General features: G+C 38.6%; 1 protein-coding gene and 3 non-coding genes across 4 annotated transcripts; all 4 read left to right on the forward strand.

Moving 5' to 3' along the window:
- Window positions 1–1,597: 1,597 nt before the first annotated feature.
- On the forward strand, window positions 1,598–25,650 carry acin1b (apoptotic chromatin condensation inducer 1b). The gene is made up of 17 exons (XM_048183838.1): window positions 1,598–1,775; window positions 2,747–2,812; window positions 4,650–4,761; window positions 5,215–5,282; window positions 5,924–7,471; window positions 7,742–7,797; window positions 16,024–16,159; window positions 18,605–18,650; window positions 19,209–19,336; window positions 19,558–19,713; window positions 21,158–21,326; window positions 21,443–21,588; window positions 22,466–22,573; window positions 23,300–23,407; window positions 23,535–23,895; window positions 23,972–24,069; window positions 24,151–25,650. The coding sequence occupies exons 1-17, from the start codon at window positions 1,638–1,640 to the stop codon at window positions 24,487–24,489; spliced, it is 3,783 nt and encodes a 1,260-aa protein (XP_048039795.1). The 5' UTR covers window positions 1,598–1,637; the 3' UTR covers window positions 24,490–25,650.
- Window positions 4,886–4,987, forward strand: LOC125265948. Its single transcript, XR_007184381.1, has one exon. It is a non-coding gene; the product is annotated as a small nucleolar RNA U6-53/MBII-28 (small nucleolar RNA).
- On the forward strand, window positions 5,681–5,790 carry LOC125265947. The gene has a single exon (XR_007184380.1). It is a non-coding gene; the product is annotated as a small nucleolar RNA U6-53/MBII-28 (small nucleolar RNA).
- Window positions 7,526–7,636, forward strand: LOC125265949. The gene has a single exon (XR_007184382.1). It is a non-coding gene; the product is annotated as a small nucleolar RNA U6-53/MBII-28 (small nucleolar RNA).
- Window positions 25,651–25,655: the final 5 nt, after the last annotated feature.

Genomic DNA, 25,655 nt, shown 5'->3' on the forward strand with positions numbered 1-25,655 from the left:
ACTAAAAATTCTTCTTTAGTACTTCTTTAGATCATCTTAAGAACATCTAAGTGTGCTCTTTTGAGACACCATGATATATGAACTAAAATGTGCTTTTAATATACTATCTGTATTTAAAAATATATTTTTAGTTACCATTTATAGTACATTTGAACCCATAGTGTACTACAAGTGGTAGCTAAATATATTTTTTTAAATACAGAGATAGTATATTAAAAGCACATTTTAGTTCATATTTCATGCTGTCTTAAAATAGCACACTTAGATGTTTCTTAAGATGATCTAAAGAAGAATTTTTAGTATATTAAGTACAAAATTAGTGCATGAAAATAGAGCACTTTAAGTATATTATAGAAATGTACATTTTTTCACCTGGGGTCCTATCACAATGGATGCAGTGGACTTGGTGTTAAAAAGTGTTGAAAATTCCAATTGAGTGGATTAAGTTTTGAGGTGGTTTTAGGTGGTTTACCCTGGTGTTGGTGTGTTAGTTGACTCAAAGTGCCATCTAGTGGGCTTTATCAGTATTACTACACAACCTACTTGGATAAGTAAAAAAAAAAAGAGAGAGAGAGAGAGAGAGAAAAAAGAATGCAACGAACCTCAACAGGTACTTTAATTTTAAACATTTTCTGGTAGATGGTCTAAACTACAGAATTTTTGCTTTTGAAGGAGCTCTTCTGTACAAAATATGTATATATATAAACACTGCAATTATCCAGTAGTCCTCAACAAGCAAACTTTCCTCTAAAAAGGCTCACTTATCTTGTTTGTCTTAAGTTCTTAAAATAAGTGCTTATAGTAATGCTTAGATTTGATGGCCCTATATAGTTATATTTATTTGATTTTGTTAATCAAATGTCTGCATGGCTTTAAGTTGCTTATTAAAGAAATATATGCACATATAACCAGGGAGGTTTCATGCAACTTTGCATTAATAATTCAAAGTTTGCTTTAAGAATGTGATTTTTCTTTTCATTTGGTACCAGAATGTATTTTTGACATGCATATTTTGTGCTTCTTTACACTGTTAATGTTCATTTTGGCATTTTGTTTGTAAAACGCTCCACAGGTACTTTGCATATAGGGAGTCTTTGGTACTTGTCAAATGGTGAAATTCTTCAAAATACATTTTTGTTACTGAACACAGACAGTTGTGGTTATTTCAGTTGTTTTGTCCCGGATCATGTCTTGCTTGCTTAAAATGTATATGCTTTTAATGATAACCAGCCTTTGCTGATCTAGCTAGCCTCCCAGCCTGGCCAATTTAAGGTTTAACTGGTCTACAGATTGGTTTCCCAGACTAACCAACCAAAAACACTCAAAAACCAGCAAACAGACCATCCTGGTAGATCAGCAAACCATTTTTGGGTGGTTTTATGAACAGAATTAGACACTTCTCGTAGTAACTTGTGAAGGACTCTACCTTATAATGTTAAACTGTTGCTGTGTTGTAATATTCAGGATGCAGACTGCAAGGGGAATACCTGAAATCTTCGTTTATGCCAGTTCTTTATGTATATGTATATGCATATGTTTTTATGTCTGCCTGGCTCTCTCTTCCGGAGATCAGCGAGCGGTGACGCGCAGTGCGCTCGTGCACAGCCCCAGAAGTTCGAGCGCTCGGGTGAAGCAAAATGGCGGAACTCGAGGATGTTACGTTAGACGGCAAACCGCTTCATTCGCTTCGCGTGGCGGATTTAAAAGCTGCCCTGGAGCAAAGAGGGCTCGCCAAAAGTGGACAGAAAAATGCACTTATTAAAAGGCTGAAAGGGGTGAGTTTGGTCAAAGGGCGGGCTTTTAATACCGTGCGCTTGCTGTCAAGTTGAGCAGAAGACGAGAGGCGACAGGCAGGCCAAGTATCGGTGCATCGAGAGCGGGAATGTTTGTCGAGTGCATATGGAGAGTTTCGATCGTTTTCCGCTTCGCACAGCAGTTGTTTTCCATATTTTATGCAGTTATAACACGTAATTTAAATTATACATTCATACGGGTATTTTCTAAACAGTCTGGGTCATGACAAGCCGAGGTCTCAGAGTTGACATCGTGCCCGCGCGTCGTATGTTTGTAGTTGGGGGCGCGCGCTTGTCATTCTCATGTGATGGATGCGCGTGGAAACTTGCACAACATTTATAAATATAGTAGAAATAGCCATTTGTTTCTAGTTACAAGGTGAAATTAATTCAGTTTGGGCCATTCACATGGGCTATTTCTATGTAAATCACACAACTAATTTGGTTTTAAAAAGCGCGTTTAGGGGGTCGGATTATAGGCTATTTCACACTTTTTTTCACTCTTACAAAATCGCATCAACGTGAGTTTTTTTTTTTTCTTTTAGTTCCTGTTTTCCATCGACAATTAGCATAACGACCGGTAAAGTGCCCGATTAACTGAGTCATCTGCAAAGTATTTGCTAATGTAGTGAATAATTTGAAAGGCTAATGCCACTCCCACCCGTAATATAAACACTTCATTCAGCGACACCAAACACTCATTTGTATCAAGTCGCAAGCGGTCATGTTGTGCTGGTCGGGTAAGTGAGATATTTATGGGAGCTGTCGGACCTTTTCTGTATATGCACATTGCATTAAATAGGTTTGTATTTCATGCAACACGCTTGATCTGCTTTAGGACCTAAACCCAGTGTTTGCCATAAAAAGCAGTTCCTTTGTTTATTAGGTGTGGTGTGCCTGGCATGTTTTCTGTGCTGTATTGTAAATGTGCATATTCTGTTGTCTTTGTGAAGGCTCTTATGTTGGAGAACCTCCAGCGAACATCGACCCATCACATTGGTCTTCAGCCCAACTCACAGGTAGGAGTTTGTTTTTACTTTTTCCCACTTCATTTGCTTTATTTATAGATTTATGTCTAAATTATCAACATGATCAAGTCTAAAAACATTTCTGCTGTCTGATTGATACTTTTTAGAAAGTTTTGTGTACATATCTTTTTGCAGTGAAATCTTTAATGGTTTTTATATAACTTCTATATAGCTAATAAGTAATTTCAAGAACATTTAGCTACTGGTCTGAAGCAACTTGATTATCTATACATATTTTGTTTTAGACAATTCATGCAAGTAATCTGTTATACTGCTATAAAAAGTTTAATTGATGGACATTACAACTATTAGAATTTTTTTCATATAAATAAAAACATATTGTTTAGCTTTGGCCACTGAATAAAATGTAGGCATTTTTCCTCTTTGAGTGTAAGCTCCATATTCTCACTTTATATCATATTTTATGGAAAATAAAAGCCTGATGCATTAAATGAACTGCTCCATTAAAAAGAAAAAATGCACACACACAAAAACAGATTTTTTGACAATTATTTCATATGTAAGGCTTTACAGTTCACCCAAAAATGAAAATTGTGTCATAATTTACTCACCCTCAAGTTGTTCCAAACCTGTATGAATTTCTTTCTTCTGCTGAACACAAAAGAAGATATTTTTAACTAAACAGTTGACTTTCATAGTATGAAAAAAAAATATATGGAAGTCAGTTGGGTCCATCAACTGTTTGGTTATCCATATTCTTCAAAATATCTTCTTTTGTGTTCAGCAGAAGAAAGAAATTCATACAGGTTTGGAACAACTTGAGGGTGAGTAAATTATGACACAATTTTCATTTTTGGATGAACTATCCTTAAATTGTTAGTTCACCCAAAAATAATAATTTCATTTATTACTCACCCTCATGTCGTTCCACACCCGTAAGACCTTCATTAATCTTCGGAACACAAATTAAGATATTTTTGTTGAAATCCAATGACTCGGTGAGACCTCCATAGTCAGCAATGACATTTCCTCTCTCAAAATCCATAAATGTACTAAAAACATATTTAAATCAGTTCATGTGAGTTCAGTGGTTCAATATTAATATTATAAAGCTACAAGAATAATTTTTGTGCACCAAAAAAAAGCAAATAACGACTTATATAGTGAAGGGCGTTTTCAAAACAATGCTTCATGAAGCTTCAGAGTGTTATGAATCGTGTCGAATCAACGGTTCGGAGCGCCAAAGTCACGTGATTTCAGCAGTTTGATCCAAATCATGATTCAACACAAAAGATTCACAATGCTCCGAAGCTTCCTGAAGCAGTGTTTTGAAATCGGCCAGCACTATATGTCATTATTTTGGTTTTTTTTTTTTTTTTTGGTGCACCAAAAATATTCTTGTCGCTTTATAATATTAATATTGAACCACTGTACTCACATGAACTGATTTAGATGTGTTTTTAGTACATTAATGGATCTTGAGAGAGAAAATGTCATTGCTCCCTATGCAGGCCTCACTGAGCCATTGGATTTCAACAAAAATATCCTAATTTGTGTTCCGAAGATTAACGAAGGTCTTATGGGTGTGGAACAACATGAGGGTGAGTAATAAATGACTTTATTTTCATTTTTGGGTGAACTAACCCTTTAATATATGCTAAGGAAGTATGTTGAGTAATAAAAAATGCAATATGTAATTAGTGAGACTGCCATCAGAGCATCAGATAAATTGAGTTTTAACCTACAATAATATGTCATATAAAGCATCTGTTACATGCTTACTGGAAGTTTGTCATGCTTATTGGATTCAGCAGTTGTAAATGAGATGACCTTGATGATTGGAGTGTGCTTTCTCTGTGTATTTCAGATTGGAGAGGAGATGAGTCAGAACAGCTTTATAAAGCAGTACCTGGCAAAACAGCAGGAGCTCCTCCGACAGAGACTGGAGAGAGAAGCCCGGGAGGCCACTGAGGCAGATGGTAAGCAGACCCACACCAACATATACACACAGGTTATAACACTGACTTGACTACACCATCTGTGCGGGCACTCTCAACATACAGTGATTCATAATGTTTGAAGCCTTGTACGCTCATTTAGTGTTTCCAATGATGAGCCTGCCATGCTAATACTGATACACCAGTGTTTGTCTGGGTGTACGTGAGTTAACTTGACTTCTCACACTTGCAGTGTGCTCTGAGGAAATGCAAGGTGATTTTTAGTGCCATTAAACAGTAATACTCTTTGTTTGCTTTTTAGATTACTTTTCTTCACCTGTGCATTATTGTTGCTCTGCACTTACAGCTTTCATAGGGACTTGGATTTTCACCTAAGCTTGTAATCTTATTTTATTTTAGACTCTTTAGGTTGTAAGATAATTGTTTTCTCTTTGAAAAGCAATATTCATGACCTTTGCAATATGCTGCTTTCAGGTCCTGTTGACCCTGAGGAGGATGACCTCATTTCTACCAAGGGTAGCACTTCCTTTCTGCCAGAGAAGGTGAGTACGCACAAGGGATGTCACGGTTTTCTAATATTCGATTAGTTGATTTAATTATAAAATATCAAATGGGTTGTGCGATTATTATCTTAAAATGTTACGCACCTAAAAGCTGTCAATCAACTCAGTCAACAGAAGAAGAACACATTGTTTCGCATACAATGTAGACTTTTTACAATTAATGTTCACATAAGTGCCGTCATTCAGGCTGTTCACAATATGTTATAACGCATTTAGGCAGCCTAAGATCATTAGCCCCTTCCCCCAGTGTCAGTGCAAGTTGCTTTCAGTTAAAACAGTTCAAGCATGCATTTTAGTCTGGGACTAGGCTTAAGCCTTGTCTGTGAATCTAGGAGATAATGTTACAAATGATTTCTATTGTAATATATCTATTGTGCTTCCAATGATGAGCCTGCCATGCTAATACTGATGCACCAGAGTCTGACTCTGTCTCTCTGGGTGTAAGTGAGTTCAGAACTTCTCACACTTGCAGTGTGCTCTGAGGAAATAATAAGCAGCTTTCATTTATGGTCAAGTAATCATATTTGGTTTAATTATTAGATTACAGTATTACTTCTGCATAAATACTTACATATTGTGCCTATGTTTGTGTTTAATCTTTCATTTACAATGTTTTCCAGCATCACATCGTACACTCTCATCTGACTGTAACCCAGCCGGGTGGAGGAGGGTTGCCGCAGGACCCCGGGTTAATGGGATCACACAGGTTGGATACAGGTCCTGTTCCTGTGTCTCAAGAATCACCTGACACTAAAGCTGGGAGGATCTGGCATCCTTCGTTCCTCCCCGGCCACGAGGAGGTTGCAACACCCTCCCCTCCACGAGCAGTTGCCTCCTTGTCTGTGCGCGTGGTTGGACAACCAGAGCGTCAAGGCCTGCCAATCATGATGCCCCGTTCCCAAGAGAGAGAGGGAACGGCGCCAGTTGAAGCAGGTCTTGCCCATTCCGTGTTGCAGCTCAGCCGTTCTGCAGGGGCCGCAGCTTGTTCTCAAGTTGATAGCGACGATGATGAGGATGATGATGATGATGACAGTGAAGATGATGATGAATGGGGCCCTTCCTCACATGGGAAAAAGGACGTCCGTGCTCCTCCGGTGCACCCTCCACCAGTTGCAGCCCCCCAACGATCCCGTCGAAAGCTTCAGCCCCCACAACACATCCCTCCCCAGCCTCAACCAGTCCACCAGCCGCCTCTGCAACTCCGTCAGCCTACTCCTCCCCCATCACCACCTCCAGAGCTCTCTTTCCCACTGCCTGACACTCCCAAACAGAGCCCGCATGACCAAGATGAGCCAGCCGGCATAGCAGAAGATGCTGCTCCAGGGGCTGGCATGGTCTCTCCTCCATCCCTCAAAAGACAAGAGTCCAGCTCCAGTTCTAGATCCAGCAGCCCAGAACCACCATCCACACGGAGACCTGGTCCCCTTAGCCTGCTGGTCCGAAAAATGGAGTCTGAGGGCGTGTTTGGTGCACAGAAGGAAGGGATGGAGGGAGAAGGAGAGATGGAAGTTGAAGAGCAGGAGGATGGTGAACCAGCAGCACAAGGCTCGGCTCAGCAGCTTTTCGGGTCAGAGGTGTCCATGTCAGTACCCACAGTGGCCCCTGCTCAACAAGATGCTCAAGACTCCGAGTTGGAGAAAGAGAGAGAGGAGGAAAAAAGAAGTGAGGAGAAAGAAAATGAGAAAGCAGATGAGACCTCTGCACCATTCCATTTGACATCAGCCACAACTCTCCCACCTAGGAGAAAACAAATCTTCTCCGAGGTCCCACCACCTGAGTCACTTAAGTCACCCTCCAAACCTGAGCAGATGTCAGTCCTCACCACAGGGCCGAAGTGCTCTGAAGACATCGCTATGGAGACAGAGGCCTCTAAAGCAATGGCTGAATCAAAACACGAGGAGGACAAAGAAGTGAAGGTTCTAGAGAAAGAGGCTCCTGAGCAGTCACCTAAACCAGCAGAAGAAAGTAAAAAAGCCCTAAAATCACCACACGCTACTGGAGGAGGCGAAATGGAAAAAACAAGAAAAAGTTCACTGAGAGAAAAATCTCCTGGACGACGCTCATCAACATCAAGTCAGACATCATCATCTGACACAGATTCAGAATCATCATCCTCTCGTTCAAGTTCTCCTTCCCAGGAGAAATCCCGCCTACCCAGCCAAAAGAAGGTGAGTAATTCACAAATCAGACCTAAGGTTTTTAATTTTGTCGCCTTTGGTGTGTTCTGATGATGAGCCTGCCATGCTAATACTGATGCACCAGTCTGACTGTGTCTCTCTGGGTGTACATGAGTTCAGCACAACTTCTCACACTTGTAGTGTGATCTGAGGGCAAACACAAAGGAGATTTGTTCAAATAAACAATAAAAAAGTACATAATGGGATGAATTCACTGTAAATATGATCTTTGATGAAACTGTCTTTCTTTACTCAAACTAGGATGAGAAAAAGAACAGAAGAGCAGATGAAGAAGAAAATAAGGCTCAGTCTTTCAGGTCAGCAAAGTATTTCATAGACACACTACATTGCATTGTACACAATGCAAAAATTAATATTATTTATTAATGAGTTTTAAACAATAAACATAATAAAATGAAACCATTAAAGTGCCCCTATTATGGTATTTGAAAGGTTCCTAATTCTGTTTAGGAGGTCTCCTACAACCTAACGCTTTCATTATCTTATAATATATACATTGCATATCACCACATTTTTCAATGATAGTGAAACGACTCATCGGATGACTCAGTCTCTCTAAACCCCTCCTTTCCGTGAGCCTGCTCTGCTCTGCAGTCTGTTGTGATTGGTCTACCACTTACAGCTACGAAGCTTCCTAAAGCTCAGCGATTGTACACAATGTAAAGACAGTAACAAAGTCGTCGATTTTACTACATCAATCCGAGGGCGAGTCCGATGATGAAATATTGGAAGAACTAGCTGTTCAATCCAAACCTCCGTCGCAAGGACAACTTGAGCATGAGTTTCTCAGTGATCCGCTAAGTTGCTCGGTTTGACGTTCATGAGATATTGCAATTGTAATTCCTCACCATCAACATTAACAAGTGTACGTACATCAACAAACCGATGTGTATATTTCTAATTTATTACGGTGCACATGTGGGAACTGTAACATTAACTGTATCAATTACAGTGCTAACGTTAGCCGAGCACTAACGTGAATGACTGATGTAACGTTAAAGTTTGGAAAACAAATCTTGCTCCATCCTTTATCATTACTCAAAGTAAGAACGACAGACAGTCTGCGTTAATGAACACAGTTTTGGGTAATAGTGGCCCACAGCTGATTAGCAGAAGTATTTCAGTAAGACTGTAATAACAGAGATTGTATATTATAGGGAGATGAGAGGGTCCATATCTTTTGCCATTAGAGAAAGCTTAACGGCTAACTTAATGGTGTGCGGCACCTCTCGGCCTATCGTGTAATGGCCTCTGGTCTCCTTTCCTGCGTACTGCCACAGCCGTTACACTTTGTAGGTTGCAGGCTTGCCTTTCAGGGGCTTTGGTAATAACGTGAGTAAGCCAGTTAGCCAGAGACATGCACTATATAGCTAAAACAGAAAATTATGTATTTTGAACACTCTGTATAAAATACATCAATAATTAATCACATTTACAGGTTGTGATTCTGAGGGGCAAGTTGGTCCAAATAAAGCAGATACTGTCCCATCTTTAACCACTGATTCTTCACAGCCTCATCCTTTGGAGGTGAAAATAATCCGAATTTCCTTTCACAGAGCAGAGCACAATATCTTGTCGACATGTTATCCACACGAACGAGCTACAGTGTTTGAGAGGGGTTCAAGTTTACATACAGCTACATTACATACTGCATGAAAGGTAATTTTCAAAAATCCATAATAGGGGCACTTTAAAATGCATTCTCAGACAGAGTATTACTTTTTTTTTTTTTTTAGTCTTTCTCTTCCTGTTGTATCTCTTTTTTGAAGTATTTACAGAATGTAATGTTAAAAAAATGACTCCATGATTCCCATGATCATGCAAAACCAGGAAAATATTTTATGAAGAATGTTTTTGTAGGTATCCTCTACATATTCAATCTCTATGTAATGATTTTTAAAGTTATTTCCATCAAGCTCAAATAACTGGAAATTTACAGAAATTCATTGTTCAAACAGTGCGAAATCATCATCATTCAAGTTGCAAGCATTCCTTATTGTCTTTCACATTTCATAACCATTGTCTTCCCTTTGCCATCTTTGGAATCAGAGAATTTTGTCTAAATGCAGGACCACCCAGCATGTGTGAGCTCAGAAATGTATGAGCTCAAACTCTGCCGTCTGTTGTCATGCATAGTTTAGTGAGATTGCCCATTTGCTCTCATTCATTGCTTTCCCACCAGGACATCCAGCAGATGGGAGTCCCACTTGGTCTTTATTTCTTAATGACATGTAGTGGAATTAAAGGGTTAGTTTACCCATGAGGAAAGACATGAGGGTGGGTAAATGACAGTTTTTAAAATTTAAAAACTGTCATTTACCCACCCTCATGTCTTTCCAAACCCATAAGACTTTAGTTTATCTTCGAAACACAAATTAAAATATTTTATATTAAATCAGATTTCGGTCTTTCCATTGACAGTCCATGCAATTACCAATTTGTCACTTCAAAAAGTTCATAAAGATATAGTTAAAATCCATATGTATTGAGCGGTTTAGTTCAAATTTTCTTAAGAGATTGGAACTCTTTATTTGATGAACAGGCTGAATTTAGGATTTTATTCACATTTAAACATTGATCTACGAACATGAACAGAAGCTCAACATGAGAATGAACCTCATTGGTTCTCACACGTCTCACAGCTTCTGTTTACCATATCTAAATGTAATCCGTTCATCATATAAAGTGATGTCTCATCAGAAAATTTGGACTAAGCCGCTCGATTCATATGGATTAGTTTTATGATCTCTTTATGAACTTTTTGAAGCATCGAAGTGGTAGTTGCGGAGCTGTCAATGGTGGGACAGAAATCTCTCAGCATTCATTAAAATATAATTTGTGTTTTGAAGGTGAATGAAAGTCTCATGGGTTTGGAATTAAATGAGGGTGAGTAAATGATGACAGCATTTTCATTTTGGGGTGAACTAACCCTTTAAAGGGTTCCTACGCAGTATGAAATTTGATTTGAGTAATTCAAGGTCTGGAAATGTATGGGAAAAAACAGTATGGAAAATTATTTGCATTTCCAGATCATTGTCCCTATGAATTTAATGAAAGTAAATGTATCATTTAGTGATTCTTTAGTGATTATCAAACACGACTTTTGCGTTTTGGGTTTCTTCTCATTATATTCTTGGCACTGAATTACAGAGCCTCTAAAAGGACCTTTGGAAAAATTAAAAATATGCAGACTTTCGAGTGCACAGGACACCGCACACTGAGCCACCTAATGTGCCATCAGCCTATTCCGTGGTGTGGTTTCTTAGCCGCCGTAGAGTATACGTTAAAGCAGACCTAAGGCCTTGAAATATGACGTACTGCCCTAACGTTTCCAAATTTTGAACACTTTTTTTTTTTTACTGTACCAGTCTTTTTTTTATAGACCCTTGAACTTGGCAAATAGGACAATGCACACAGCCGTATTGTGCCATCAGTCCATTTAGTGTTTTGGTTTCTCCGCCGCCACAGAGGATGCATTAAATTGGACATTAGGCCTTGATGTTAGAGGTACTACTAAGGAAAGACAATTTTTGAGCAGATAGATCTCTATTAATTCATATGCATCCATGCTTTTGTTTTCTTCATAGTAAGATGGCAGTGATGCACAAAGGCAATTTATTTATTTTAGGGGCTCTGTATGGTGTCACTTTGAGAAAATCAATGAAAAAATGAAAGAAAAAAAAAAACCTGAGAAAATATTTACTGATGACTACTATATACCACATATAATGCTATATGAACCATTTATTGTTTGAAAATCTACAGAGAGGAAATTTTAGTCTGGAAAAGTATGGAATTTTGAAAAGGAAAATGTGTAGGAACCCTGCCTTTAATGCTATATTGAGTATGGTTAATGTGTTGGATAATTTTAATAATGTAGTGAGGAGAGCTGTGAGAACTTAAGAAGCAAATACTGACTATTGGTTATTGTTGTGCACAGGTTTTTAAGAATGACTACAAGCATTAATTCTGACAGATAATTAGAAATGAAAACAACATCCTAATAATCTTCTCATTGTGTGTGTATATATGTATACTAGAAATGTTTTTAGATCCCAGGGTTGTATTACAAGAGTTCTGCAGTGACACTAGAAATCATTTTCTGTCAATAATCAAAGTCCTATAACTAAATAAAGAGAACCTGAATAAACAAATAAGCACAAATAAACATGTATTATGTATTAAGCAAAAAGATCTGAGAGTGGAAAAGTATGTGAACCTTTGCTTTCAGTATCTGGTGTAACCTCCTTTTTAGCAGCAGAATGGCAACCACACATTCCCATTGTGGATCAGTCCTGCACATCATCAGTTTGGAGGAATTTTGTCCAGTTCTTCCATACAACACTGCTTAACTCTGATGTTGTTGGGCTTCCTTGCATTAAATATCTGACTATTTTATCTAAATAGGAAATCTATTTTTACCCAATATGCTGGACCTAAAACCCTTTAGAAATAGTTTTGCAATGTTTTCCAACCAAGCAAGCGTCAGCTTTAAATAAAAATAAATGAATAAAATAATCTGAGATCATTTTGGTCAATAAAAAAGTGGAAAATGCTAACATTTGTGTATTATTTGTTTATCTGCATTCTCTTTATCTAGTTCTAGAATCCAATAACAATGAATGTAAAATGTATGCAGAAATAGATAAATATTAAAGGGATAGTTCACCAAAAAAAAAAAAAAAATCTAAAATCTGTGATTTCACTCACCCTTATGTGGTTCAAAACCTGTATGATTTTCTTTTTTTTCTGCGGAACATTAAAGAAGAAATGCCTGTGTATTTTGTCTATGCAATAGACAAAAAGGTTTGGTCACCAACATTCTTCAAAATCTCTTATTTTGAGCTCTGAGCTCAGAAGAAAGCAAGTCATACAGTCTATGAACCACATGAATGTGATTTTTTGTGAATATCCCTTTAAGGGTTCACAAACGTAAACGTTTATTAGTTAGAAATGTACTATACAGTCTTATCCAAATGAATACATTCTAAAACTCGTTCAAGCAATAGTTAATTCGACTTTTGAATATGAAATGTGAGGGCGGTTGTATTTTTAATCAGGCGTTCTATGTGACCGCCTATCAACCGGCGTGGCCTTGGAGGAGGGGTCCTGCTTGTACTTCTCACTTCCCCCAGCTCTGCTCAATATGGCTGCTCTGTGAGCGCCGCCGTGACTATACCGACGCATTGCACAAGAAAGAGAAAAAAAAACACAGCTTTGAAGCGCGTCCGCTTCTCACATTTCTTCCTACGCACCCGTGACTGTCAGAACCGGTGTCGAACCGGCCGTCGCGCTCCCGGTTACAGCCTGACATTATGCTGTCGGACGGCAACAAAAACGGGTAAGGGTTGAGAGAGGGAGAGGTGGTTTCTAGAAATACCCTACGGCGATATGTTGGCACATCGTTGATAGATATTTATATTATGATCATAATCGATCGATCGAGCGATTGCGGTCCTTGTCCAATCTCAGTTGAATGTGAAACGAAACATCGTTTATCTTGGGTGCTATCTCGAAATCGCAGAGGGCTTGGCTGTGTCTTAAAACCCAGCGAGTTGCCTACCTAGACAGCATTTTTGCCATTATAAGGATCGACTTGAATTAGATGCCGCATATGATTACCAAAAATGCTTATAGATTTATAAACGTAGGCGTTTTCGGTATGATGTTGGGGGAAGGGGTTCTTGTTCAGGCACTTGGGTTCATTAAGGATGTGAGTGTTTTTAATCACGAGAGATGCATGTAGTGTTTAATTAGTAATGGAGATAGCCGTGTCCACGATGGCCTCTATGAAAAGGATTGCAGCGTCTCATCTTATAAATAAAACAATGTTAACTCAGCTTGCATTTCAGCGAAGTCCATTTAACAGTGTAGCTATTTATGTAAGCAATTACACCTAGTGTAAGTGTTGCTTGGTGCTTGATCCTAGAGTTAAGTGATCCAAATATTTCCATATAGATCTGTGTATTAGGTTTCAACTATTTTATTTGAAGGAAAGCAAATCCTAAGCATGGTGTTCATGTATTGAAAGTCTTCAGGAGGAAAGGGGATGCACCCTAGTAAGCAGCAATGATGGAAAATCACATTTTAAAATGTGTTCTAAGCTTAAGAGATAAAACTTCAAAATGTCAATCTGTGTATGCATATGACTTGAATACATTATTATTCATTAACTGTTATTAAGTGTGAACTCTGGAGCCACTGTAGTTCAGTTTGAGGCGGTCTTTCAGGTTTTCCTCTTGGTGCTTGCCAGCTTTGCATTCATGTGTAAATGTTAAGTATTCTAAGCGCTTGGCTTTTTTGTCCACGGGGGATCTAGCTACCCGTCCCCCTTCCCCTCAGCATGTGTTGACTGCTTTAATACAAAGGGAAAGCCTTGTGCTTGGAGAACCCAGAGGTAGTTTTTCCCTCCTCAGAGCAAATGGCATCAGGGCTGTGTTGTCTCTGGAGACCACGGTGCCAAGGTGTGCTGCGCAGGTGTGTGTTTATGTGTGAGAGAGAGGGATTGGTTATCCATAGAACAATAAATGCAATTGAATCCCCTGTAGATACGGGCTTGCCGGTTAATCTGTTCCCCTGCCAGTGCTTTGTTTGCCAAGGTTTAAATTTGTTATATTAAAAGTGTTGCATACAATACGGACAAGTCTGAACACTGTTATGTGTGTTTATTGTTGTGAGAGCTGATGGCTGCTCACGTATGTCATCAGAAGTACAATAACGTTCAAAAGTTTGGGGCCAGTAAGATTTTTTTTAAATGTTATTGATAGTCTGTTATGCACACCAAGGCTGCGTTTATTATATTAAAAAAAAGTAAAACAGTAATACTTTAATGTTACAATTAAAAAAAACTTTTCTGTTTTAATATTTTATGTAATTTATTCCTGTGATGACGAAGCTGAATTTTCAGTGTCACATGATCCTTCAGAAATCAGTCTAATATGCTCACTTGCTGCTTGGGAAACATATTTCTTATTATTATCAATGTTGAAAATGCTGCTTAATATTTTTGTGGAAACCGTAATAATGACCCTTGATGATGATTTTGAAGCCCTGGGAAGTTTTCATGGGAAAGCGTGCGCATTTATTTGGTGGAAAATTCGAGGGCCACAAAGCAGAATATCTGTAACCTCAAGTGAACCCTCACTTGATTTTTTTTATTTTTTTTTATTAGAGCTTGTATTAACAATGTGAGTGGACTGTCTATGCTTAGCATTACTATTTTAATGCATCAATGACATAGTTAAAAATGCACTGACTTAGGGCTGGACGATGAATCGAAAAGTAATCGAAACTGAAATTCAGAACCTCTAACCAACGTAATTTTCCCATGTCGGTTATTTAGTTTTTTTAATCATGCTAATACTTCCCCCTTAAAAACATTTTACTGTGAACGCAGAGTCAACACATAGCGATGGTACACGAGCAGTGAGCCTTGTGTCTTCACTAAACTTTGTCAGTTGTATGTGTTATAATGTTTGCCAGTTTGGACATTCAAGCGATTTTAGACGATCAGATGTGTATTATTATATCGAGCTACCGTGCTCGCGCAGCTGCCTTGTGGCACGAACACTCATACAAACAGTAGCTGCACAAAACGTGAAGATCGTGCTTAGAAACTCAACTTATTATAGCATATATTTTTCTACTTTTGAAGTTCAAAAGTAGAAAAATATATGCTATAGTAACTTTAACTATTTACAACCCACAGCTTCACAATTGATAGAGAGACGGTATGACTAATTCACACACGCAATCGCTCTCATTGCGTACTGGTACTGTGCTAATTTATCTTTATCTGATTTACAACGAGCAGAAATATGTAAGAAATGTTAGGAACCACAGATAAAATAACTGCTGAAAATGAGCTGTTATGTCATATCACTCTTTCAATAGGAGGAAAAAGTCCCACCTTTTAATAGTCAAGCATATTTACAGTACAAACCTTGTCAGTGAACTATGAGGGCAAAACAAACAAACAAAATAATCATTAATTAATTGTAATTAAGGTAAAATGTTCAATTAATCAAGATTTTAAATTTTAGGCCATAATCGTCCAGCCCTACATTGACTACTAGCGGTGTCATGAATCAGATTGCTTTTTTTTTTTTTTTTTTTCTCAGACTAACCGCTGCATTCGTGTTATATCAAGTATATGCTAATTTATTTTCCCATCTTTCTTTTATTCCATCTGTTTGCACTTTTATTTCCTCTCTAGCTGTACAACAATTCAGTAGTACAGAGAACTCATAATTCACACCAGTTTAATTTTTAGAGTGTATACGGGCCTTGGTTGATGACACTATGGAAGTGTTAGTATTGGTTTTTCCCCTCTCAGTGTCTGCAAGTTTTCTGACTGTGGTTGTAAGATCTTGTTTATGTATGTATGTGTGATTCTGGCAGTGAGAGTCATTTAGCCAGGCAGTTATTTATAGGTGGAGTGACCCAGATCAAGCAGCCTCAGCCACCTTACCCCTTACTCTCTTTCTGTCTCTCTTTCTCTTGTTCACTAACTCTTTCTCTAGGGAGGTAAAGCAGGAAGCTCTCTCTGAGCCTGCAGGCCAAGTTGCTATGGAGCTGGAGGGCCGCTCGCATTCAGAGAGTGCTATGCATCAGTCTGACCACCAGGGGGCAGAATCAAGCGACTCCCATCCCGAGGAGGTAAGAAGGCCTACAGAACGAAGACCCAGTGGAAACTATAACCCTGAAATATGATGAGGGGATAATTGAAGTTTGTGAGGCAGTTCTAGCTGAAACTTTTGGAGCCAAAGTAATCTCATTGTTATCTTTCTTCAGATTCAGTTCAGGATTGGGTATTTGACTGCTGTTACCATTATCCTCTTCTGTTTTTCCTCTTACTCAGTAGTAGAAGCAGCTGTAGCAATGTCTGGGGATGTGCATGGCTAATAATGTGTGAAATTAGAAACAGTTGAGGTCATTGCGTGTATGCGAGGGGCTAAATAAGTAAATATTCTGTTTACATTTTTTATTAAATGTATATCCTTTTGTAGCTTAAAAGATGTTGAGATGGGTTAGAGTGGTCAACTAGTTGTCCATCGACCAGCTAGTTGATTGAGGTCAACACATTTTTTTAAAATTTTTTTTTTTACATTAAAATTTTTTTTTAGCAGTGGTGCTAAAAAATGCATCTGATAACCCTCCTTTGAAAAGTTACATCCACTTTTATAAAACAGTCCTCTTTTTCGTATTTTGTGCCAGAAGTGTCTAAGTAGTACACAGTGTGTATTTGAGTTGTAGTGAGCAGATGATAGACCCTGGCAACATGTAGTTAGAGATGTAGGCTCTCTCTGTCTTCTCTCTTCCCTTTTCCCTGCTATTTCTTTCTCTCTGCCACTCTGTCTTTTACTCTTGTTCCCTTTCTCTTTTTATCTCTGGATCTGGTAGTATGACTGTTTTGTGGTTTAAAATCCCATTGATTGCTTTGTTGTGAAGGTGCCCTCCCCTCTTCCATTGCTCATACTGGTACCTGCATACTGCCACCACCTCTTCTCCTCTACCACCTCCATCACCTGCCCCGCTATGCCCAAGCGTCTCGGCTGTACCTGAGCTAGGCCCCCAGAGTCACCACTGCACACTTAGCCTGATGGAACCTGCCGGATCAGTGGCCACTGCCTCGTCATACAAAACTGATGTGGCCTCCTGATGGAACTGCTTAAGAGAAGCCAAAATAGCTGGTGAGATGGGGAGGCGTCAGTCGTATTTGAGGAAAAGAATGCTTCTCACCAACAGAGACTTTTTTGAAGTGTTTATGTTAACCAAACACAAACATCAGATGGACTTCTCATACCAGCATGATGGGAACACAGCTGTTTAAGTGTCTTGACGCCTCCTGCTATTTTTCTCACATTTCAGTACTTGAATGAACTGATGTCTGCACAGACTCATTACACAAACACTTGCTATTTCTCACATGCCTGTGGACTAATCTCAGAGAATCAAGCAGTCTGAGATAATGAAGCAATGCTTATGGACTAACCGCTGGATTTACTACCAACTATTTTTCCTGTTGTTTTTGGGTCTTATCAGTTTGTCAACAGCCATGCAATCCTTTTTTTAAAGGATTGACTTCCAATACAAATGGACTTGCCTGGATATTTCAAAGAACTTTATGCTCCAGTCTGATAAAAACAGCCTTCCAAGAAAATTCCCAGATGAACTTGTGGACAGCGTGAGACCCTTGAAAAAAGGAAACCATTGAAAAATGACATCTTTACCAACGTGTCACAGGTGTTTTTATGGCACACCATGTGTACAAATGACTTTCAGTTTATGCAGATGATAAAATGCTGTGACAGATTGTTACCAGAATTTTGGCTTGTCAAACATCATGTGATTCTTGTTGGTTCGTAATGAGGATGCTACCACCACAGCCAGTGAGGACACCGGGAGTTTTTTGCCAGGCTTCCGTTGCTTCCTGAACACTCAACAAAAACTTCAAAGACTTTCAAAGACCATTTGAATCACAATTCCCACCACAAGAGCAAAAAAAAAAAAAAATCAGCCATTGAAATAAAGTGCAGTTCCTGTCAGCCGGCCAATCAGCACACTCAGTTGTGATCGTATCTCGCCCTCACTCCTCAGCCTCCTCTGATTGGACCTTTGTTGCCTAGATACAGTGCACACTGCTGTGCGGTTGGGCCATAGCCAAGCCAGAGAGGAATCAGGTGTCAATGGTACCAGGAAAACCCTTTTTCCCAAGATGTATTTGTTTTTAAATAACTTAAAGTGGAAAGAAGGTGTTTTGCTTTAACAATGAGGTTAGATGGTGTTAGTAATCCAGTATTTTACAGCACATATGGGAAAATAGGGAAATTTAATCAAGCATGTGTTAGCTGAAGTTATGTTAAAGTAAAAACTAAAACTATAACAATGTAAGGGACTTTAAAATCCAGAAAGTTTATAATAATAATGGTGGAATTCCCAATTGAACAGTATTAGTGTAACTGATAGCTGTGCATCTGTTCTTCCCCCTCTCCTTTCTCTCATTCCCCTCCTTTTCCCAATGTCTCTTTTGTCCATTGTGTCTGTCTCTTCCTCCACACATCCACTGGGATCTTGTTTCTCCTCCTTTCTATTTCATTTCAGAGCTCCACTGCAAAATCGTTTGCTGCCCGAAAGATCTCCCTGAGCAGTAAGTGTTGTCAGAATGTTACTTATTCTTACCCCTTGTCCACTGACAGGTTACTGCAGCCCATTCTGTGCATTTTCTCAAAAGAAAACTAAAAATTGTCTACTTAAACCTACTTATCTAGAACATTAACCAGTAACAGAGGTAGGATACTGTCATCATCAAGTACGATTTTCAAAACAACTAGAGTGATGGAAAATAAATTGGATTGCACAAAAATCATATGATTTGCATAATGATGAAATAAACCTTGTTCCAATTGTTGTTGTGCTGCAAAGTTGCCATTGCTTATCTCTTTTTATCTGAAATACGTTTCCGTGTTCAAATAACTGAATTGTTTGACAAATTGATTGCCATAATTACATCTGTTCAATGTTAATTTAGCTTCTGTAAAGCCTGCTCTTACATGCTTAATGAAGCTCAAATTAATTGCAGTACCATTCCAGTGGAAAAGGGATTGTAGAGTGTATTAGGAATAATATGGTTTGCTGTGCTCCTTTGCCAGTCTTTTACAGCTGGATCTGGATGAGCAGTTTTGCGATTAATTTTTCTTGGCACTAGGTAAAACAGAGATTGCATCATCTGAGTCAGAGCCTGTGGGTGGAGCCAGCAGGAAGAGAAGGTGGGGGTCTAGTACAGCAGTCACTGCCAAGAAGCCTTCAATCAGCATCACCACTGAATCACTGAAGGTAAATCATCCAAGACCACTCCCACATTACCTTATCAGATACGCAGTGAATCACTTCCTGTTTTTGACAGCCTTGCTGCTTGAATAATTTCAATGTTTCAGTTTTCTCAGGTTTTATTTGATGAAAAGCTTAAATATTTAGACAGATATGAATTGAAATATGATGCAGTTCTGTGTTCAAAAAAGTATTTTTTTACGTGACTTGGAAATTGTCTTTTACAGACACTGATTCCAGACATCAAGCCCCTACAGGAGGCGGTGGTCGAACTGCACCCAGATGAGGGGCGTCTCTCTGTGGATGAGGACTCATCCGGGCCTCGCGAGCGAGAGGAACCAGAGGAGGATCAGGGACTCAAGATCAGACGCACAGTGACACAGGTGAGCACAGGCTTGTGACGGAGAGCTGACAAAACAAAATGTTAAGGTTTGACTTTGCATAGTAAGAACACTGGTGCTGAAGACAGCTGCACAATACTGCAGAAATAACTTAAACATTAAAGGGATAGTTTACCCAAAAATGAATATTCATCCTCATGTTGTTCCAAACCTTTAAGATTTTCAATCATCTTTGGAATGCAAATTAAGATCATTTTGACAAAATCTGAGCTTTCTGTCCCTCCATAGACAGCTGTGCAATTGCGACTTTGATGCTTTACAAAGTTCATAAAGAGATTGTAAAACTAATCCATATGAATTGAGTGATTTAGTCCAAATTTTCTGAAGAGACTTGATCACTTTATGATGAACAGATTTAATTTAGGCTTTTGCTCGCATATAAAAATTGATCAGTGAACATAAACAGAAGCTCAACTGTACCTGAATGACGCGCGAGAACAAACCTCTACCGGAAGCTCAAATGTGCTGTGTAACCAATGAGGTTTGTTCTTGTGTGTTACGCAGCACATTTGAGCTTCTGCAAGAGGGAGCAATGCATGATAGGACAGAACAAGAAAGGCTATTAATAGTCTTTCATTGCATAAAATTATTAGAATATGAAAGGCTCCAATGCACATCCTGCTTCAAGTGCATCCAGAATGATTTTTCTTTAAACAGTTTTAAGTTTCAGTTACTGTGCGTGTGAAGAACAATTCATAGCGCTCTCTACTCCAGTGTTGTGATCTAACAGACACCCGGTAGAAACATAACATGATTTAGAAATACCAAGAAACTCCAAGGTAAAATCCTTTTATACAAAACCATAGACCTTTATCTACAGATCAAGTATAATAACAGAAACATTGAATCATCTTGGAGAGAGTTTCATCGTATTGACTGTCGTAACCGAACACGACATGGAGAATGACAGACAGCCACAGTGGAGAGAAGAGTTTACATGACCTTGAGTTTAATGACTTAAATATTCATCTGTACCTCACATTAAAACTATGGAATGGCTTCAGAAGGCTTAGACTGTAGTGAACAAAACTTTATAGTGCTTTAATAACATTTTAGTGCCTTTTGTGGGGCTTAACAATAACACAGAATTGTATATGCGCAATATCGGATTTAGATCGGTCTCGTCTGACCGGTACTCGATTCAGCAAAAAATAGCAGTATCAGAGCTGATAACAAGTATTGGATTGGCTCATCCCTAATCGATTTGCATTAGTTTATATCCAACTGGTCATTTTTATGCATTCTTTTCAATTTTGTTTTCATTTAGTATCAATTTAATTAATCAGTTTATCTGTTATCGTTATTGGTAAAATACACTCTGTTGACATCTTTTAATAGGAAAGCATATATCATTGTCTTTTGAAGTTCATGTTTTGTCCCTGCCATTCAGTGAACTTTTATTCTTTACCTTTAAACTTTGGTTCAGATTGTTCCATCTGATGGACATGAGAATGGGCAGAAAGAAATGGAGGAGGAGGAGGAGGATGATAATGAAGAAGAGACAAAATGGACAGGAGGAGAGAAGGAAATGCATAGGAAACAGGAGAGCTCCCCTCATGCTAGCATAGAAACACAGGAAGGTGATTCCAAGAAAGGTAATTCCTTAATTTGCTAGTTTTATTCCTACTTATCTTAACATGCTTTAAGAAATCCCTTGCTCTTTTTTTAATTTTTTTAACAAGCAAGATTATAATTGTTTTTCCTCTCTCAGTCACTCCCAATGATTCTTTGGTGCGGCGGTCCATCAGTCAACAGAAATCAGGTGTGTCCATAACTATTGACGACCCAATAAGGACGGGTCGCCAGCTGTCTCCTCCTCGTGGAAAAACTTCCAAAATCATACACGTATGCAACCTGGTAAGCACAAGATGGCGTTGCTCATTTCACTACTCAGTCTCTCACTGTCATGTAGGGACATCTCAAGTAAAATATTTTAAAGGGTTAGTTCACCCAAAAATGAAAATTCTGTCATTTATTACTCACCCTTGTATCGTTTCGCATCCATAAGAACTTCGATCATCTTCAGAACACAAATTAAGATCTTTTTGATGAAGTCTGAGAGGTTTCTGTCTCTCCATAAAGATCCAACGCAACTACCACTCCAAGGTCCAGAAAGGTAGGGGAAAGATATCATTAAAGTACTCCATGTGACTCCAGTGGTTTAAACTCAATTTTGTGAAGGTGACTGCTTTGTTTGTGCAAAAAAAAAAACATAATTTACCACTTTATTAACAAAATAATATTATCCAAAGCATGTTCGAATGCACGTTGCAGGTTAATATTTTTATAAGTAAAGTGGTAAATTGTTTTTTTGCGCAAACAAAGCACTCAGGTCGCTTCATAAAATTGAGTTTGGGCCACTGGAGTCACATGGAATACTTTTAATGATGTCTTTCCCCTACCTTTCTGGACCTTGGAGTGGTAGTTGCATTGCATCCCTATGGAGAGACAGAAACCTCTCAGACTTCATCAAAAAGATCTTAATTTGTGTTCCGAACATGAACGAAGGTCTTATGGATGTGGAATGACACGAAGGTGAGTAATAAATGACAGAATTTTAATTTTTGGGTGAACTAACCCTTTAGGAGTGCGTGAATAGTGCCACTGAACTGTTAAAAGCTTTAACGGTTATGAGGAACATAATACATGAGGGTAAGATTGGTTTTGTGTTATAGTGGAGAAACTAAAAGTTTTGTTGATCTTTTAACCCCTGCTCTGAATGTTTTTTCTCTAGGTGCGACCTTTCACCTTAGGGCAGCTGAAGGAGTTGTTAAATCGGACCGGTACATTGGTGGAGGAGGGTTTCTGGATTGACAAGATCAAATCTCACTGCTATGTCACAGTAAGATTCTTCTTCTTCTTCTTCTTCTTCTTCTTATTATTATTATTATTATTATTATTATTATTATTATTATTATTATTATTAATAAAGCTCATCATTATTATTACATTGATGTTCCAAAAAAAATCTTTTGAACGGTAAAGACATTAATACTTTTATTCAGCAGAGATGCATTAAGTTGATCAAAAGTGACATTAAAGGCTTTTACACTTACAAAAAAAAAAAAAAAATATTTCAAATAAATACTTTTCTTTTGAACTTTCTATTAAACAAAGAATCCTGAAAATGTATCTCTGTTTCCTCAAATATTAAGCAGCAAAACTGTTTTCAACATTGATAGTAAAAAGAAATATTTCTTGAACACCAAATCAGCATATTAGAATGATTTCTGAAGGGTCATGTGACACTAAAGACTGGAGTAAATTTTAGTTTTGCCATCACAGGAATAAACTACATTATCAAATGTATTGCATAGAAAAGCTACTTTTAATTTTTAATATTTCATAATATTACTTTTTTTTTTTTTTTTTTTTTTTAACTGTATTTGATCAAATAAATGCAGCCTTAGTGAGCATTAGACAAAATTATTCAAATAAAAATCTTGCTGACACCAAACTTCTGAATGATAGTGGGTAGTAGTTGTCTCATAGTTCATTAATGGTATTACATTTTGTCACCTGATGCATTAGTTTCTTTTAACTTCGCTTCTGTCATGCTCTCTCTCAGTACTGCTCTATAGAGGAAGCAGCAGCCACTCGAGAAGCACTGCATGGTGTGAAATGGCCTACGAGTAATCCCAAAGTACTACGGGTGGATTTTTGCGAGCAGGATGAGGTCTGAACAGTTTGGTTCAAAAAAAAATTGCTTCACTTGCTTTTTTGCTGTCATTATTATTTAGTCATTCTCATGTTATTAATCAAACGTTGTATGCTTGTCATTTTGTGATTTCTTCTGTCTCCAGTTGGACTTCCATAAAGGTCTCGTGTCCAGTGACCGTGCAGGTGTAGGTCACGACCCTCAAGCCTCAGGAGCCTCAGGCCGCCCTGCCGCCCATCCTCCACTCCCACCTGCAAATCACGAAAAAGAGAAGGAACGAGAAAGGGAGCGAGACGGAGGGGCTTCAGCTGTGAAAGACCAGTGGGCCGAGAGAGAGAGAGCGATGGAGAGAAGAGAGAGGACTCGTTCTGAGCGGGAGTGGGACCGGGATAAAGTGAAGGATTTCGGGAGGGATGACCGAAACGACAGAACAAGAAGGTCACGATCGCGGGACCGAAGACGCAGAGAGAGAGGCAAGAGCAAAGAGAAGAGAGTGGAAAAGAAAGGTGAGGAAAACTAAATCTGGTAAAATGTTTACTGATCTCATTTCCCCCCATTTTGACTTGATTTGATTTTTTTCAGATAAACCAGAAGAGCCTCCTGTAAAACTTCTTGATGACCTGTTCCACAAAACTAAAGCAGCTCCCTGTATATACTGGTTACCCCTCACAGACGAACAGGTCAGCATGACTTCCTCTAGTCACACGCAACCCTCATCTTGCATCGTTTGCTTACATAAGTCTTTGCTTTTTTTCCCCCAGGCGACACAGCGAGCTCTAGAGCGTGCTGAGCGCAAAAAGGAGCGAGAGAAGAGGAGGAAGGAACTCCAGGATGAAGAGGAAAAAAAACGAGAAGAATGGAAGGAGAGAGCAAAAGGCCGTGACAGAGAGGGAGGGAACACAGGAGGAGCAGGGGCAGGTGTTGTGAGACGTTCAACTGAGGGAGAGCGAGACAGAGGCAAGGAAAGAGAGCGAGAAAGGGGCAGAGAGGCAGAAAAGAGGAGAGACGGCCACAGAGGCCGCGGTAGCGACTCCAAAACTGCAGGGGGAAGCAGACACTCACAGAGCCGTAGCAGCACCTCCAGAGACAGACGCCACTGAGAGTATGAGTGTTTGAGGGAGCGTGAGAGGGATTTTTTTTTTTTTAAGATCAGTCTCGTCAGCATGATGACAGCTCTAAGGACGATAAATGTCAGTCTTTTTCACTCATTAAAGGAATAGTCCACACAAAAATGAAAGTTTTGTCATTTACTCGCCATCACGTTCTTCCAAACCTGTATGACTTTCCTCTGCAGAACACAAAAGATATTTTGAAAATTGTTCTATTCGATGAAGCCAAAAAACAACATTGGACCGATCCCATTGACTTTAATTGTATGGAAAAATTCTTGTTCTGTTCCACATAAAGGTTTGGAACAAAATAACATGACAAGCAGTAAATGACAGAATGTTTACTTTTAAGTGAACTGTCCCTTTAACACTTCAGTCACTCAACACTGTTTTAGGTGATTTTTTTTTTTTTTTTTTTTTTTTTTTTTTGGGTCTTCCCAAAAATCTCAAATGGATCAGGACTAATACTAATGAAGGGTCTGATGAATGTTTAGTTTTTTTTTTTGTTTGTTTTTTGAAATAATTAGGTTTGTGTATCAGTGTGTTGTCTAAAGCTCACAAACACCAAAGTCAAGAGACTATACGAATCATATTTTCCTTCGCTCCACCCCAGAGTCCTCGCTTGTATTTTTATTTATAGTTTTACTAGTGCCACTTCAGGCTAGAAGGTAGTTAAATCAGTGTATAATTATGGGACTTTAAATTCTGTGTCCAGATTCAATTAATATATTTCCAAATGGATGGAATAAAAAGTCCCCCATCCAGATGTTTTCGGCCACTATTGTGAGTTAACAGAACCAGTCCTGCTGTCGACGCTGATCTCACTGAAGTTTTTTTTCATAAGGTCTGAGTTTATTAAAGTAACTACTGATGTCCAATGCTATGAACCACACCGTAGATTCATTTGTTAGATTCTCATCTCCACCATCTGTTCTCTTCTTTCCCTGGTCTTATGAAGTCATGTACTGTTCATCTCTGTGAATCAGACAAGGTATAAATTTAACCTTTGTAGAGAAGATAGCAAGAGGCCTTTTAATATTATTTTAATGTTTTAGTTTTGAAGATAAATTGCTAAAGATTCTCTTTTTGGATTATTTTCTTTATGAATGTGCAGAATGTACAAAGAATAATAATAAAAAAAATGGAAGGAAATTGTT

This window comes from Megalobrama amblycephala, linkage group LG3, assembly GCF_018812025.1.
Source record: "Megalobrama amblycephala isolate DHTTF-2021 linkage group LG3, ASM1881202v1, whole genome shotgun sequence".
Lineage (NCBI taxonomy): Eukaryota > Metazoa > Chordata > Actinopteri > Cypriniformes > Xenocyprididae > Megalobrama > Megalobrama amblycephala.